The sequence below is a fragment of the Xenopus tropicalis genome, chromosome 1 (assembly GCF_000004195.4).
Source record: "Xenopus tropicalis strain Nigerian chromosome 1, UCB_Xtro_10.0, whole genome shotgun sequence".
In the NCBI taxonomy this organism is placed as follows: domain Eukaryota; kingdom Metazoa; phylum Chordata; class Amphibia; order Anura; family Pipidae; genus Xenopus; species Xenopus tropicalis.
In genome coordinates this window covers 161810144-161828371 of record NC_030677.2, presented here as the reverse complement: position 1 = coordinate 161828371, position 18228 = coordinate 161810144, and the positions used below count along the sequence as shown (strand labels likewise).

At 35.1% G+C, this 18228-nt stretch overlaps 1 protein-coding gene across 16 annotated transcripts in view; it reads right to left on the bottom strand.

Annotated features, from left to right (window-relative positions):
* Positions 1-18228, bottom strand: part of clip1 (CAP-Gly domain containing linker protein 1) — an 82363-nt gene that overhangs the window by 17716 nt on the left and 46419 nt on the right. For 8 of the 16 annotated variants that reach the window (XM_031900060.1, XM_031899930.1, XM_031899938.1 and 5 more), the window contains 10 exons: positions 15235-16182; positions 13865-13981; positions 12101-12158; positions 11248-11331; positions 10409-10565; positions 10121-10286; positions 8108-8323; positions 1861-4620; positions 920-1057; positions 109-215 (listed from right to left, as the gene is read on the bottom strand). In XM_031900060.1, coding sequence (XP_031755920.1) covers positions 109-215; positions 920-1057; positions 1861-4620; positions 8108-8323; positions 10121-10286; positions 10409-10565; positions 11248-11331; positions 12101-12158; positions 13865-13981; positions 15235-16182 — 4751 coding nt within the window. 16 annotated transcript variants of the gene reach the window in all.

The following is an 18228-nucleotide window of genomic DNA, read 5'->3' as shown; positions in this document are numbered from 1 at the left end:
AACAAATATATATTCAGGAATATATGACACCATAATACTATTCCATTTATATTAATAGTGTCCCTTTAAATAAGCGGTCAAACTGGTAAAAAGTTGAAAGATACTCACATTTCCTTCCTGAGTGTTTCTGTTTTCAGGCATTCTGATTTTACAAGTTCGACATTCCGAGTGTTCTCTTCACTAACTGTATTATGTTCTTTTGAGAGATCCTTCAGCTGTATGAAAAGAACTTTAATCTCAAGCAAGTAACTGCATAATCAACACAAAAGACAATACAGAAAAACATGACTGCTAATAAAACAATGGTTCTAGATTCTAGTTCCCTGACTGCAACAACCTAGACTACTGAATAATAAAGCTGTAATGGTGCACGAACCTCACTGATGCTTGTAGGTTTATCTCTTTGTTTTAATCACTTTGTAATGCTCAGGATTATGTGCGTACATGATAATCCTTCATTTTTTCTAATGATAGTAAAGTCCTCTTTTTACAAGGCAATATAGTGTAGTATATTGCAGAATATGAAGCTCACCTAATGGGAATTTCCAGCCCTACCAATATCAGTCCTTGTCAGACATTAATAATGAAGGCTATCATTTTGAAGGGGTATTTTGATGGGTTTACACATCAAGTTTGTCAACCCAAAGAATAATTATTTTTTTTTTTTCCACAAAACTTAATCACTAAGGGACAACACAAGGAAAAGCAGGCAGGAATTATACTTTCAGCTTGTCGAGTTGGACTAGAAGTTTGGGCTGTTGTAGAACAGAGAACAGGGCATTTTGAAAAAAAAAAAAAGAATGAATGTCACCCCTACAATATAAGGTCTCAGGGATGACCTATAATAATTAAGAGATGGTAGAAAGTAAATGGTGGGAAAATATTTTCTTTTCATATGACTTACTACTGAACTACTCACATCATTTTGCAATTTCTGATTAAGCATCTTTAGTGAATCCATTGCATTTACAGATTCCTCCTTTTCTTTCACAAGCTTGTTTTTTTCAGCAGTAATTTTTTCAACTATCTGGAGAGATTCTTCTGCCATCTGACACACCTATGTTAAATTAAATAACGGTTAATAAAAACAAAATACAGCAGAAGGCACACTCTACTATTTTACATCTTCTTCTGTAACAAAATGGTTTAGTAGTACAGTTACACTTAGTCATTCCAGTTTCAAGATTGAAGGTTTGTGTAAAAACATGGTTGGTGTCAACAACCTTTTTTGCACTGCATTTAAACAAGTATTTGCTTGGCAATTAAAATAAACATAAAAACTACTAAAAACTACTCACACACGAGCATAGTTGAAATCATGTGTGAATTCTCAGTGCCAAAGAAATGTACTGGTGATGACTAAGTGGAACAGCAGCATCCAAACTTCATAAAGATCTCCAAGAATTAAGCAACCTTGTATTGTATCCATGCATAAAATTAAACTCTTCAATGCATTTGCTGATTATAAATAATAGGATCAGTTACTAAATAGAGAAATTAGATTGCAATTGAACTCATTTGGCCATTTATCAGTGTATTAATAACAGCCAGATTATTTTGGAAGTCCTGAAATTCATGCTCTCAACTTGTTAATAAATTGTATATACCTTTAGACAATTATACAAAAATGACAGTGGGCAGCAAATGTTAAAAGACAATATAAATAATTACACATATAACATATGTCAGGCCTGCTTGCATGTACTGTTTGGTGCCTGATTAGTTGAGTTTACTATATATAAATATATGTGACATGTGAAGTGCATATCATGCAGCGGCAGTGGAGTTCCCATTACCATTTGGCAAAACAAGTGCTCAGTGTTAGTAGCTTATATATACTTTATATATCAAATGAGATACCTCATCTTTTTTTGCTTCAGTGGTGTTGTGAAGAGTCTGGAGTTTATTGCATTTCTCTAACAGTTCTTCCTTTTCATTAAGCAAAGCCTGGCATTGGTTACTGAGCTGCTGAGTCTTTGCTGAGACTTCGTCATTCTTTTTAGTTAATATAACAGATTCTTCGGACAATTTTTCACAATCCTTGGCAAGAGTTTCCTTTTCTTTTAAAATACTTCTATTAGATGCCATCAGGTTTTCTTGAGCTAATATTAATTCACACTTTTCACGAACCAAGTTCTCCAGCTCTGCATTTTTAGCTTCATGGACACATCGGAGATCTTCCAGTGTCTTTAATATACTGTTATATGAGTCCTGGAGATCTAATTTTGATTTAGTTAATGATTCAACATTACTTTGAAGTTCTTTAATGTTAGATAAATGGAATTGATTCTTAGCTTGTAAACTTTCATTTTCTCTGCTAAGTGTGTGCATATTATTTTCAATATTCTCCTTCTGCTCTACAAGTTTATGCTGCTCAGTGAGGACCTCTTTATGCATTAATAATGCCTGTTCCTTTTCTTCGGTTACCATGTCCAGGATTTTTTGAAGATCCTCATTTTTCAAAAGAAGGGATTCTTTTTCATTTGCAAATGTTTCTCTTTCTTCTGTTAACCTTTGCTCAAAACCCTTATAACCTATATGAAGCTCCTGAAATTTGATTTGCAATTCATCTTTATCTTTTAACACCATCTCCTTGTTTAAACAACACTTTTTATAATCCTCCATCAAAGAGTTCTTTTCTTGCAATATACTGGTGATCTCAGATTCCAAATCAGATTTCTCTTTCAGAGTTTGTTCCAGAGACTCTGAAATATTTTCTTTCATTTTTGTCAGTTCATCAACACATTTTGCTGTTTCATTGATTCGAACATTTAGGGAGGCAAGTTCCTCTGTGAGACTTTTCTTTTCCTGAGCCAACGATGAGTTTGATGAATTTAAAATCTCATATTCATTCTTTAGATCAATAAGCTCCTTAATTAGTGACTGTTCTTTGGATAAAAGTTCATTATTATTCTCCCTTAATACAGATCGCTTTTCAGAAACGGATTTAAGTTTATTTTCTAACTCTACTAGTTGTGCAGATATTAATATTTTATCATTTTTTATGTTATTTATCTCTTCCTTCATTTCATTCTGACATAGTATGGCCTGTTCTAATGACACTTTTGAAATGGTGGTAATTTCTTCAATTTGTTTTAGAAGATCATCTTTCTCAGCTAATAATTTTCTTTGGGATGCACTCATTTCTTCTTTTTCTTGCAATAAACTAACACGTTCAGAGTCAGTAACACTTCTACTTGTCTTGATTTCTTCAAGCAAGTTGCATAGAGTTTCCTTGGAGTTTTTGAGTTCTTCGTTATCTTTTGTTGACTTCACAAGTTGTTTTTTAAAAGAGGACAGTTCTGCTGTTAATTCACTAAACTTGTGATTAATTTGCTCTTTTTCTTGAAGCAAGTCACTAATTCTTAAATTTGATTCTTTATCTTTTAACAAAAGTTCGTCCCTTTGAGAGGATAGTTCTTTGGTTGTTTTCATCAATTCCTCTTGTTCCTTAACTAAAACAGATACCCTATTTTCGTGTTGTATTAGTTTTCCTGTAATTATCTCATTTTCACTTCTTAGCCCAGCTAATTCATTAACAAGGTTTTTCTGTTCAGTTGAAGTTTCCTCTTGAGATTCCTTAAGAGCTTTTATGATATCATCTTTTTCCTTGGCAAGTAACATTTTTTCATCTATAAGTTGATGTTGACACTCTTCCAACTGTTGCTTTTCTCTTTCAACTGCAGCACACATTAAAGTCAAGGCATCTTTACTGTTCAAAAGGGCTGCATTTTCTTGAAGTAACTTTTCAAGCTGTGATGTAACTGCAATAAGCTCTTCTTCTTTAGAGTTCCTTTCCAGTGCTAACTTTTCCTTTTCTTGATGCAGATTTTCAATCAGTGTATTCAACTCATTTTGCTTGAGCATCAGACCTTCTCTTTCAATCTTAATTTCTGTTGTGGCTTTTAGCAGGTTGTCTCTCTCACTAATTAAAGCATTTAAGTTGCTTTCAAGTTCCAAATGTTTTCCTACAGCAGATTCTTTTTCTATTTGTAAACTACTGATCTCATCTGTCAAATGTTTATGCTTGTTCAACATTTCTTCTCCTGTGTTTTTAAGCATTTCAATGATTTCATCTTTTTCTCTTGCAAGAGTTATTTTTTCTTCTGTCTGAGTTTTCTGATAATCCTGCAATTCTAGCTTTTGGTTTTGAAGATCCTCATTTTGTGTAACCAACAAATCTCTGCTTCTTTGAAGCTCTTTCAGATCAGCATCCATTTTGGCCACAGCAGCTTGTAAGTCTTCATTGTCCATAGTTACCTTCAAAAGCTCTTGCTTTGCATTATCCAGTTCATAGCACAGTTTTTCTTTATCAGAAGCCAATGTTTCATTTCCATCATTAAGGGAACAGTTCTTATTTTCAAGTTCTTTCATTTTTATGAGTAAGCTGTTATTCTCAAGTTTAAGCTCTTCATTCATTGAAAATAACTGATTTTGTTCCTGCTGCAATGTCTTGATACTGGATTCATACTCTAAATGTTTTAAATGCAAAGACTCCTCCCCTTGCTTTAAAGTACTGGTCTCTTGGGCCAGTTTGTCTCTTTCCAATTTCAAAACCCTCATTTCTTCAGATATTAGTTCAAATTCATTTCTTGTAGATTCTAACACACAGGTTAAAGACTAAAAGGACAAAGGTGGAAAGAAGGAATGAAAAAAATGAAACAAAGCAAGCTAATAAAAATGTGTATTAGGCATGATTACAGCATTTCTATGTATGCACTGGCGCGCCAATCAGGGAAATATTACTCAATGTGAAATTAATACCAATAGTTGACACACCCAACGTAATGCTTAAAAACTGGAAAAACAGTAAAGCATTTAATTTTGTTGGATATTTCCAGAGCTGGTTAGTGAACGAACATATTTAGATGTTGATTGTATTAACAATATATTTTCACCAAGATATTTGTGAGTCTGCAGCTGTGTGTGGAGATCAAGGAATAATACACAACACACCTATGCCTGTTAAAGCATGCACATGAATACTGCAATGGGATTTGGTAGATGTCACAACTTTTAAATTGTAAAAGGTTTGTTTAGGTTTTCCAGGGAGATAGAAATGTACTGGAAAGCTTGCGTCCATCAGAAAAATGGATACAAGACTTTATTTTTAAGTTTAAAAAACTGCAAATTGTAAAAATCGGTCTATAACATACTTTAATGTATTTGGGATCTGATGTTAAGGGTAAATAAATTTAACACATTTTCAGATCCAAACAGCACATTTTCCCCAAGGTATGGTTATAAGTATGCCACTTCATACAAGTCCAACTTCTGTGTGCCAGTGCATACATAAGATATTTTATGAAAGCTTTGCAAAATACAAAAATAAAAGTAAAACAATAGCAGCCCAAAGATAATGATGAATGTGAAAACAAAAGAGATATGTAATAAAATGGGTAATAGAAAGTTAGCTCTTTGTATAGCACATGAAGAATATGAAAGATATTAGTTGCAGAAAGTTATTGCAAAAAATGAGGTAAGCAGTGGTTAAGCCTGTGTTACAAGTATAAAATATTTTGCCATTTTGCAACAATAGGGGCTATCTTTGCATTCTCGGTTAAATTTTTGCATCATTACTTGAATTTATGTCAGTTTCAGTGACCAAGCCACATATTTACATATAAGGAAAACAAATATTTGACATATTACTGATCAAATTAAAATATTTTCATAAGTAATAGAACCAGTTCATAGTAGGTATCATTTAAATGGTCTCCCTACAAATCCAGATAAGCAGACCACAAAACGGCCTTACCCAACAGCAACAAAGTTTTTGGGATGATCAGTTGCATAACTGGGCCAGAGCAGGCAGATCAGCAGTGCATCCATATTAAAATGGGCTGATTCAGTAAACCAATGATATCTGATATAAGGTTAATGGCACACAAATGAATGAAACTACAACTGGCCTAGTATTAATGTAAGACCTATAAAATGGATTTTGTTGTAGTTTTACTTTATATAGTAGTTAGTACCTTCTTGTTTAAAGATTACTTATCCTTTCTGCTATAGAAACAAAAGCTGCTTCTTTTCTGCATCTACAATGTCTATAAATATAGAGAGCTAGCTGCTCCAAAAATACCACCCAAATCTGGTCTTTGAATTAGGGCCCTTAAACACATGTGTTTGACTACATTTTAAAATGCATAGACAAAGCAAAACACATATATTGTGTTTCTATGCATTTTTGTTAGTTCAATGTGCATTCCTCCGTTATATTTTCATTATATATTCAACACACACCACGTCTCGAACTTTGGACTAAATATACATAAATCTATAACATTAAATCAAGTAACACATATATGGGCCAGCTTTGTCTCTATAACAGGTTAAATAAGCCTTTAGCATGATGTAGTGAGTAACACTCTTAAGACAATTTTTAATAGGTCTTTGTTTTTTATTTTGTGACTTTTGACTTAGTTTTATTGTGTAGAAGTTCCCGATATGGACTTTTAGTGGCTGATTGCTAGGTTTGAGCTTTCCCTAACAACCAGAAAGTGGTCTAAATGAGAGACTGGAATAAGAATAAGACAGGGCATAAACAGAAAGATAACGAATCAAAAAGTAACAATAACATTTACCAATTAAGTATGTTCAGATATCTATATACAAGATGTAGGGGTATTCACAAAAGCGGTGACAAAATAAAAGTGGAGCTTTCTGCCTTATTCACAAAACCTCTATCTCCACTTTTGTGAATTTATATTTTAAACAGACAGTTTTCCGATTTTGTCTTTTAGATGACATTTTGCTGCCAATTTTCCATGAATTTGTCTTTAGCTCTTATTAAATCTGTTGGTATGCCATCAAACCAAATCCCACATCTACATGAGACCTGTAATGAAGCAGGATTTTTCATTTCATTTCAAAGTCAATTCACTTTTGGGGTATTTCCTGAAGGGTAATTTTAAGTTTGCATGGGAAAACTATACATCATTTTTTGAGGACAAGCTGAGCTTTTTAATATTTTCTAAATTTGTGTGTAATTCTGCTTCTGTAACAAAATTTAAGGGTCTAAATGCCTCCTTCATGGGAAGAAGTGAATCAAGGGCCCGCCCCCTGCACTACTTCTCTCCCCCAACCAACATGACCGGAGAGAAAAGGGGCCCAACAGGACCAGGGCCCACCAGATTTTTTCCCAGTGCCGTGTTGGGCCAGTCCCCCTTAAATTCACAGTACCCGAATATCCCAGTTTGGGTGCCATTGTGTATGTGCTGCTTGCTGATCACCAAGATGGCTCCTGGAAACAGAAATGACAAAGCTAAAAGTGGTGATCAATGCTGTCAAGCAGCTCAGTAGTTCTGGACATGGCACAGATTAGTTGGGGCATTGTGTTAGAGATGTGATTAAAGAGGGGCACTGCTGCTAAGACTAAAAAATTTGCCTGAGAGGCCTTTACTTTTCCTATCAATCAAGACTTATCAATACAATATATTTACTCAAAACATTATCACTGCCTCATTCATTAAGTTAAAATGTGAGGTAAAAATTTTTTATACACAAGACTGCATAAATTACACTTTTTTGTTTAATCAATATTTTACTTATTTATAAAAATGTTGAGGCTTTTTGCATCTATTGTACCAGGGTTAGACAGACTTGCACCCTGACAATAGGCTGCTAATCCCCATTAATGACCTCCAAAAGGTGCCCCTACACGAGGTGTGAAATGAAGACTTTTCAAAACAGAAGAGCTTAGAATTGATCTGAGTTACACTAAGCTTTTACTCCATTAAGGTTTTAAAATGTTGCTTAAATGTAAGTGTCTGTAAACTGTCTTACTTTCACTAAAAACTGAAAAGTTGCGGTTGAGTTGGAATTTAGGCAGATATCTGTTTGTGAACAAATGTTTTACCACCACTTTTACTCCAAGAAAAGGCTGTATCCACTTTTGTGAATTCCCCTCATTATGTAACAATTCTTTAATCCCGAGAGTCTTCCCTCAGTAGCCATTCCTGGAAGTCAAGTTTTTACAAGCCAATTCTTCATTCATTCTGTCCTTCTGGCCTTTAATCTCTCTCTCCCTGCCAGTATATGTACACACAAGAAACTATTTCTGAAAAAGGTAAATACTATAAAACAAAGCATTACTCTGAAATACCTTGATTTGTTCAGCTTCCTGTTTCAGATCCTCCATTTGTCCTTTCATATCACTTATTGTGGCTTGGGCTGTTTTCCACAACTCCTCTTTTTCTTGTATACTTTGCTTAAGTGTGGTGACCAGCGCTTGGTGCTGGACATCCAAGTCAACCATTATTTTATTATGACTTTCCTGAAGTTCTTTATTTTCAGTCTGGTTCTTTTCGATTTTTAGTTTCTGGAGGAAAAACAAAGCATTAAGCATTAAGATGCTGACATAGTTGGCTATGAAATATACTTTGTTCTAAGATGGTAGCCTTATGTTGCATCCCCATCCCCTATACCAGTGCTGTCCAACTAGCGGCCCGCGACCCCCCTCTGTGTGGCCCCCCACCTGTCTGGCTGCTTTGATGGCTTACCTTTGAGTAAGCATTAAATGGTATCAGTACTGAGATTAACTGCCCCCCCCTGCATGGTTCTCACCTCAGATTCAGGCTGTAATCCCTCTGTATTGTTTAAAATGTAATTCCCTGTGTTTTTCACACCTTTTAATACCTGCATTGTTCACCCCCTGCAGTGTTCACACCTCAGGCTCAGACTGTAATCACTCCCATTGTTCACTTCTTCACACCTCAGACATAGGCTGTAGGCAGAGTATGGCACATACAGCCAGCATAGGGCAGGTAGAGTATGGCACACACAGGCAGCATAGGTCAGGGAGGGTATGGCACACACAGGCAGGGTAGGGCAGGCAGAGTATGGCACACACAGGCAGCATAGGGCAGGCAGAGTATGGCACACACAGGAAGGGTAGGGCAGGCAGAGTATGGCACACACAGTCAGGGTAGGGCAGGCAGAGTATGGCACACACAGGCAGGGTAGGCAGAGTATGGCACACAGAGGCAGCATAGAGAAGGCAGAGTATGGCACACACAGACAGCATAGGACAGGCAGAGTGCTGCCTGTGTGTGCCATACTCTGGTTGCCCTATGCTGCTTGTGGGAGGTGAACCTGGCAGGGGTTTGTTGTGGGAGTTTGTTAGCAGTTGGAAATAGCCATTAAATGGTCCCTAAGGTGTGTAATTATGTACTGGGGGTTGCTCTGCTATCCACAGGGGAGGAGGAGGCGGCATATGGAATTTAAGGGTATATCTTAATATGACATAATTCTTTCACATATGAATGATGGTTGATATCCCCACAGTAAGGACCAAGCATTTGGGATTTTGCTGTGCTACCACCATTGTGATAAAATAGGTGTGGTTTGAAGTGGGTGTGGTTTCAAAAAGGGGAGTGGTCAAACTGGCTTCCATTAGCGGCCCTCCACCATGTATGCTAGAGAAATTCCGGCCCTTGGCACCGTAGAAGTTGGACAGCACTGCCCTATACTATAAATATATATTAGCAACATTATCCAACCCATGAATGTTTTCTTTATTCCCTTTGTTGTGGCTTTACATTGTTTTTAATAATTAAGTCTTATCTTTTAAACAAAAAAAAATTCTCCCATCTGCTGTGGTATTTTTGTATTTTGGTTTTTTTTGGACCTACCTTATTTACTCTTCTTTTATTGCTATGAATGATGTGCCCCTTTCTATGTGTTCTTTTCTTTGTGTATTGCAAAGCTTTATCTAGTTTCCCCTGTTATATCTGTATGCTTATGTTCCTTGTGTGGCAATAATTGTGAATACACTAACTCAACGGAAATAGTATCCATGCCCTCTTAAGTGCCACATATCCAACTACTTTCACTATACTTGGTAAGCCAATAAACCATACTTAGCAAGTATAATGAAAGTAGTATACTAGCTAGATTGCTTCAATACATATTGCAAAATATGGTAAAAGTTAACAGGTTGAAGCCAAACATTTTTAGTGTGCTTTATTTGACTGCTTCTCACTAAAGTAATTTAATGATTCTGTTGGACACTGAGCCCTGCATTTGTGTGCAGTGGCACTTTATGCCTTTGCAGACAAGTTCACAATGTTTTGTATTAAAAATCATTTAATTATAGAAATGATTGTTCTTTTCTTACCAGATCTCCAATTTGGGAAGCAATTTTCTCCACCTCCTCCTGGTGAGATTTCTGTGCCTTCTCATTGTTTCTTTCAGCTTCAGACTGCATAAGAGCAATCTTTTCCTCTAGTTCATGTACCAGATCACGTGCTTTTGAAAGTTCTAAACGAAGGTCATCTAAATTTCTAAACATACACATTTTCTAAGAAAAACGTTCACATCAAATGTTATAAAACATACTTGTCATGCAAATACAATGAGCAGAGTGTATACGTATGTTTGTTCACATTTCATTTGGAGAAATTACCTTTCCCTAGATTGCAGCTCCTCATTTAACTTTGTCAACTGAGCAGAGCTATCACCAGAAGACTGGATCATTTCAGATATTTGTTTCTCTAGTTTAGTTTTGGTGGAAAGGAAATTTTGTTCCTTCTCTTCGGACTCCTTTAACATTTTCTCCAGAGCTGGGAGAGAAAACAGATAATTAACAATAAACATAATTATGATTAAAAGTGGAATAGCACCAGAGTACTAGCAAAATTAATAGTTAAAAATATATTTCAAGGGACCAAAAATTCCTCCTTAGTAGTGATAAAGTGCTGCTGCAATTTCTGCAAACAGAATAAATCTACTGTGAAACCTTATAGGAACACCAAAAAGTGAATCAAAGTAATTAAAGTATAAGGACCCATTGGTATAGGGTTGCCACCTGTCCGGTTTGACCCGGACAGCCAGGTTTTTTAAGGGGCTGTCCGGGTCAAAACCTTCATCACACACACCCCTTTGTTCGGTTTTAAAGTCCAGCAAATGTGGCAACCCTACAGTAGTGTGTTAGTTTCAGAAAGTCTACTATAATTTTTATAAATAAGCTGCCAAGGTGGCAGCCATTCAAAATGAAAAAAAGGGAAAAGGCACTGGTTTTACAGAGCTTATCTGTTATCCGCTATGTAACCTGTACCATTTAGCTCTATTTCAATATGAATGGCTGGCCCCATAGTTTACGCACAACTAACTTTAGGAACATGCAAGTTTTAATATTTTAATAAATGCCCATTATAAGAGCATTTCAATGCACTATGAAGAAGGCACTCTCTAATAATAAATACTAACAAAGAGGATTTAAAAAGTAGACTAGAATCTACTTACAAACACAGCGCGGCTTTAGGATATCCAACTTTTTGGAAATTTCCTCATACTGCTTTTCTTTCTGCTCCAACTTATTGACAGTTTCTGTAAAAAAAAAATTGTATTGCTTCAGTAATAGTAAATGGGCTAAAGGTTGAGTGAGGTAAGTAAATTACAGTAGCCTTCTGTGATAAAAGGATTTTATTCATAGACATGTAAATTGCAGTTCTGAACATATGGCATTTATGTGGAGATCCAAGTGCTGTTTTTTTCACCCTCTACTTATCTGCAAGTAAGTTTTTTAATGTGAGAGTCACCTAAAGAAACTTAAAGGGCTAAGGACCATGGAAAAGATTCTTAAGAAGCATGCTTAGTTACTAGCTATGTATTGCAGACTGCTGAAAAGGGTGAGAAAAAAATATGTTAAACTGCACAAGTGAATATCATTCAATAGGGACAATAATTTTCTTTCTAACATCAGCTGATTTTAACTGATTTTCTTTCTTCTCTCTTCGCCATGCACCTTTGTAACATGTATAATCCTGACTCCCCCTTGCAATGCTTTCTACCTCTTACCTCTTAACAAAATCAGAAAAGGAAACTCTAACAAAGTGGCTGTAGGTACATACTTTGGTTGAACCTGATCTATAAAATTAATACTTCTTTCATAAGGTCTGCAAAAACTATACAAATATACACACACACACATATATTATATATATATATATATATATATATATATATATATATATTTGGCAAGATTCTTTAATAGGTTACTAAACAAAATATAAACTGTTGGTTAAGTATTCATTTTGGGGGTATAGTTTTCCTTTAAGGAAAGAAAGTACATGTACATGCTAGACTGAAAACTCACCTTGCAAAGTTTTTGTAACAAGATTTGCATTTTCCGAAGAGTTATTAAGTCCCTTTTTCTAGAAAACAGAATTTTTTTTACAGCATAAGTTTTTTTAAATATTATGAATGAAAGGCAGCTGCATTTTATTTAGCGCCATCAACCATTTTTTTCTATATAACAGAATATAATTTAAAAATCATGGTTGTTGTTGAACATTTCACACCTGTATATTTCAACTTATAGGTAGTATAAGTAGCCATATTGTCTTTTCCAAGGAATTCAAGGTAACCTAAAATACAACAGGGCAATCTATGTATCACCACTGTGAGAACACTGTTTATAGAGAGCAGTTCTAGCTAGGCAAATAAAGCAGTGTTTTAATAATCGTCCAAGATTTATAGTTGTGTAAGCAAAGCGTAATGCAATTTTTTCAAGCCTCGCAGCCTTGTGAAGGGATGTTTTTTTTCAGGATTCAGCCAAACCCCGAATCCTTTGCGAAAGATTTGGGTGAATACCGAACCAAATCCTAATTTGCATATGTAAAAAATGTCAACTTCTGTGCTTACGTGACAAAAAGTGACATGGTTTTAAGGATTCAGATGGGTCAGGCATGGATTCAGACCAAACCAAATCCTGCTGAAAAAGGCGGAATCCCATACCGAATCCTGGGTTCGGTGCATCCCAAATATGTATAATGATGTGTGTGTAATGAGTGTAGCCATGCATGCCATTTAACCCAGTAACAGTAGCCTACATACACAACCAATAAGAACAAGCCTTTTGCAGGGCAAATAACAGGGTGTAATTTGTGAACAAAAACATAACATAACAGCAATAGTGCATAAAAGCTAAAACAGCTCACAAAAATGAGACTAACTCCATTTCTTATTCCAGTGTGTAAGGGGTGTTTGAATGCCACTGTTTTGCCCCTTTGCCATCGGCATAAAGCAAATGTGGCAGTGATTGCTCAGGAAAGTTCGGTTTGGCATCTGTCAGTTCCATCTGTCAGTTACCTTCTGGAGCACTAAAACATTATTTTGCCCAGTCCTGCGCTTAAGGGCAAATGCCCATACCTGATGCACTCTTACCTTCCAGTTTGTGCCTGTATGTTACCCAACCACTTTGTAAGCTCTACGGGGCAGGGACCTCCTTCCTACTGTGTCTCATACCACATGGCACTTATATATATATATATATATATATATATATATATTATATGTATTTATTGTATTTATTTATTATATCACTTGTCCTCCCTGTGTGTAATTTTGTATTCTGTAAGACTGTACAGCGCTGCGTACCCTTGTGGCGCTTTATAAATAAAGTTATACATACATAAATACATAGGCAGCGTGTTTTCTCGTGTTTATATGAGAAACTCTGAAAGGCAGATAGGGGTGTTCTGAGTGCTGCTATTATTGTTGTTGTTATTATTATGCTAGAGCACAGCAGAGGTCACAATGCCCCAAGGCAGTGCATTTGCCATATATCTCCATGGGAATAGGTAAGACACAAATAAAGACATTTTGACCACAAATGTTTTGGTCAAACAGCCTAAAGGCAAGAAACATCTGCTGTGGAGTTTCAGAGCAGCGCTTCACCTGTCTCTGCCTAAAGCAGTATGCAAAAAGTAGTGACATGTAGTGGTATTTACGTGCCTGTGTCTGTTTTCTGTACACTGAGTACAGAAGATGTCAAGATAATCTGCGTGCCATTAGATTAGGATTTTTTTTTTTATTTCTAATTTTGTTTTACAAAGCAACATGATTAAGTTGATCTTACCAAGTCCTCCATTTCTTTCTCCCATGATTCCTTTATCTGAACAAATGAACTTATTTTCTGCTCAGAGAGGGAAAGCATTTCTTTTTGTTCCAGCAACTCCTTAGCCAAATCATTTGCCTAGTTAGGTTAATGAGATGAAATGAAAATAATAATAATATAACAAAAGCTAACAAATGAAAAATAAAAGAAATTATGAAAGAATGAATGCAGAGAAAAAACTAAACGCTAAATTAATTTATACTTCTAAGGATACATAAAGCAGCGCTGCACAAGATCAAAAACGTGTAAATATTAGACCAATGTGTAGATATGGTTTTATTGTTATAAGGAGAAATTATTTTTAGGGAAGCTTAGTAGTGCTCTGTGCTCCTAGGCAACTACTGCAAAATACTGCAGTTTATAGTGAAAAGGATTGTTTCCATCCTAGTAGGTAGAAACATAAAAACATTAAAATGGATTTAAAAACAAAAAAAATTTATTTGCTCCATAAAACATTCTACTGACGGCACTCACCAATCACAGGCCACACGCCGGGTGCTCACCAAAAATATTCACACAGCTGTAGTAGAAAGCACTCACGGCTTCAATTGTTCAAAAATATCAAAAAAGTTTTATTGCTCCACACTCACATCTCAAAAAAGTTTTATTGCTCCACACTCACATCTCAAAAAAGTTTTATTGCTCCACACTCACATCTCAAAAAAGTTTTATTGCTCCACACTCACATATATATATATATATATATATATATATATATATATATATATATATATATACACAAGAACAGAGAGGAGCACACCCTCTGAGCAAAAAACAACTGCCCTCGGTGCTGGCCAAACAATTCAATAGACAAGCAGAGTACCGCACACAAAGGGACTTTATGAAAACAAAAAAGGTTTATTGGAAAAATTTTTCCAATAAACCTTTTTTGTTTTCATAAAGTCCCTTTGTGTGCGGTACTCTGCTTGTCTATATATATATTATATATATATATATATATATATATATATATATATATATATATATATATATATAATAAAAGATAAAGTCTGCCCACATGCAGTAATGCAAATAATTACTGGTCACTCGTATAAGAGCAAACACCTTTTTGGTTACCTTATTACCTTATTGGAAAAACGCACTGTATTTTGATATTTAAATTTGCCAGCCTTTAATGGCAAAGTCAAAATAAAATAAGAAAAAAAAAAAAGTTTTTTTATTTCAAGTAAAACATTGTTCCTTTCCGGTTTCCACAATGTAACAAGCAAATAAAATCATGCCTGGAAGTTATAAATATAAAAGAAAATTGAACAAAATTGATCAAAATAACCAAAAGGAAAATAATGTAAATGATAGTGAATGGTACAAACCTTGCTAGTTTCTGCACTATTCTCAGCCTCAAGACTCTTAATTTTAACTTCAGCTGCCTTAAGGTTCTCTTGGTATCTCATGATTTCCATTTTACCTTCAGACTCTGCCTTCTGCACTGAATCAAAATTCACAAGAGTATCCTCTGCAGATTTCATTTGAGTTGTTAACCTATCAATTGTCTCACTTTGCTCTTTGCATTTGCCTTGCAAAACCTCCAGTTCCTTTACCTTAATTTCACTTTCATGGAGCTTGTTTAAAGTGTCTTCCATTTCAATAAGATGTTGCTCTTCTGCAGTTTCCAACTTTGATTTCATGGTCTCTAGCTCCATTTCTTTTTCTTCATTAAATTCCTGAAGTTTAGCCTTCAGCTCTTCTATTTGCTTTAGATAGCCAGCAAGGTCAGTATCTTGTGCACCCTTCTGTCTCTCCATCTCTTTTTGGTGTTCTATTTTTACATTTTCTATTTGAGCCTTTAACTCAATCAATGCGGAATTTTCTGCACTGTTGCCTTTACTGAAAGAAAGAGTTAATTCTTCCATTGCCTTCTGATGTGAAGTAATTGCACTTTCTAATTTTGACTTCCAAAGCTCAATTACATCTGAATTCTCCTTGTTTGCATGGTTCAACTTTACTTTCAGTGTTTCATTCTCTTTAGATATCTTCTCTGTAGACATTTTCAATGCTCCTAAATCCTTCTCATGGTTCTCTTCTGTGTTTTTCAGTTTGTTCTTGAGAGACTCAAGTTCATGGTTGTGTTCTTTAGATATCGTAGCAATTCTCTCTTGTAAAGAATTGACTTCTTGCAGTAGAGAAAGTGATGTATCAACATTACCAGCTTGCTTGTCACACTGTAAAAGTCTTTGGCGTAAGTCCACAACTTCTTTGGTTTTTAGAGACAAATCTTTTTCTAAATCCATTATGCGAGATTTTTCAGAAACTGTTGCCACCTGAAGTTCACAAATCAATATTAGGGAGAGACAAAAAGTAAGTATATTAGACAAATTTGCATTTTATGTAAAACAGCAGAGTAGTTCTGTAACATAATTAGAAAAAATATTATTTTACTGAAAAATAAAGTGTCAAATTAAATATCAGTATTAGTTAACATGGTTGCAATGCCATTAATATTCAATGTGTTTGTACATTTCCCTACTATTCTGGAGGCTAATCCTCAGTCATTAGGAGAAATGTATAGTTTTAAGAAACCTTCAATGTTAAAAGGAGTAATTTAGTTTTAATAGTACACATATTCTTTTTTTACTCACAGTTATTGCACCAATAGATTTATATAAATATGTCTCTGTAAACAATGCTGATCATTCTATTGTCCTATTTCATCAATGCCCTACATGTCAAACAATATAGTTTACAACTAATCTGAAAAGGGCATACAATACACAAATAATATCTCCAGCAAAACATACAGTTTTGCTTATAAAAAGAAATATTAAAACCCCCACTCATATGTATCAGTGGAAAAAGAAATGTTTCCCTAGTTAGCTATGTGCCCATACTTCAGCATCTGTTTAAGAAAAATAAATGAATGTTAAACCCTACATACAAATAAAAAATATGAGAATACCAAAAACAGTTGTAAAAAGGGAAAAACAAGTAATATGTTGTGTGTCTGCACTTTAGGCATTAAGGTGAATTAAAGCATACTATTTACTTTAGAAAACTGTGTTACCTACACTCAGATGTAATAAAGGCAAAACATTATTGGGGACAGACCACTAGTCTTGAATATGTTTTTATTTGATGCAGAAGCCCTAATTTCATTGCAATATGCTTTCTTAAAGTTGAAGGAAAGGTCGAAATCGCTGAGGGGGAGCCAAAATGTTAGGTTATTGCATTCACTTACCTGATACCCCGGGCTGGTGCTGCTGTCCCTAACATTTAGCACCAAACTCCTACCTCACCCCCAATGATTTTAACTTTTCTTCTCCTTTAACTACTTATTTATGGAAGACACAATTAATATTCTACTCAATATTTTTTTTAAATTAAAGAGCTTTAAATAATGCCTACCCAGGTTTTGGACAAAAAAAAAAAAAAAAAGCCCTACAAAGTAAAAAGTATTTTAAATAAAAATATCTTACTTTTTAGATTTTGGTGCAAAAGTTTAGTCTGAGCAAATGTTAGGGAAGATTAAGTCTCCCATGGTGAAGCGCAAAGTACAAAAAATTAAAATGCAATTCACAAAAGGCACTTGCTTTCATACACATTTAATAAAACTTGCATTTAGCACCAAAACACCATTTGTGCCCAGTTTGCTATTTTATTTGAAAAGGTGCAAAGCATGAATATAAGGAATCTCTAAAATTAACAAATCTGCTCTTTGAATGTTGCACCTGAAAACCCACACCACTAACCAGGACTGCAACAGAAATGATGCAATTCATACCCAGAATAATGCAATCCAAACTTGGTCTCGAACTATGCATCATTTCCCATCTGCACCTACATTAGTAAATCAAGGTAAAGATGCAGCACACACTACTGTGGTAGCATTCACAATTACACTGGCAATTTGGGATATAATGCTGTATTTTGGAAAATAAAAATGTTATTCTTAATACACTTGCTTTGCAAATAAGCTCTGTTATGTGTGAAAGCATTACAAGAATTTTGAGATCTTGCCACTCTTCTAAGCTCTGTGCCAGTTAAGCGACCATGGGATAAGGGCTGCCAGTCAATGCCCAGCTATGTAACTACTCTCTGGGACAGGCAGTGATTTTATTTAAAGTAAAAACAGTGACAGTAATATTTTTGAAGTGTTAAAAAAAAACAACCAATATTGTAAAAAATAAACATTCTCACGTTACTTTAATTTCACACACCAGAGTCTTTTCCAATCAAATGCCTCCCAACACTGGCTGCATTTAATGTAGCGACTATCCCTAGTCAAGCATAGCTCTCAGCTACACTTCAAAGTACCCATTTCCCTACTCTCCATACAACATACGGGGAAACACCAATTGTAAAAGGTAGTA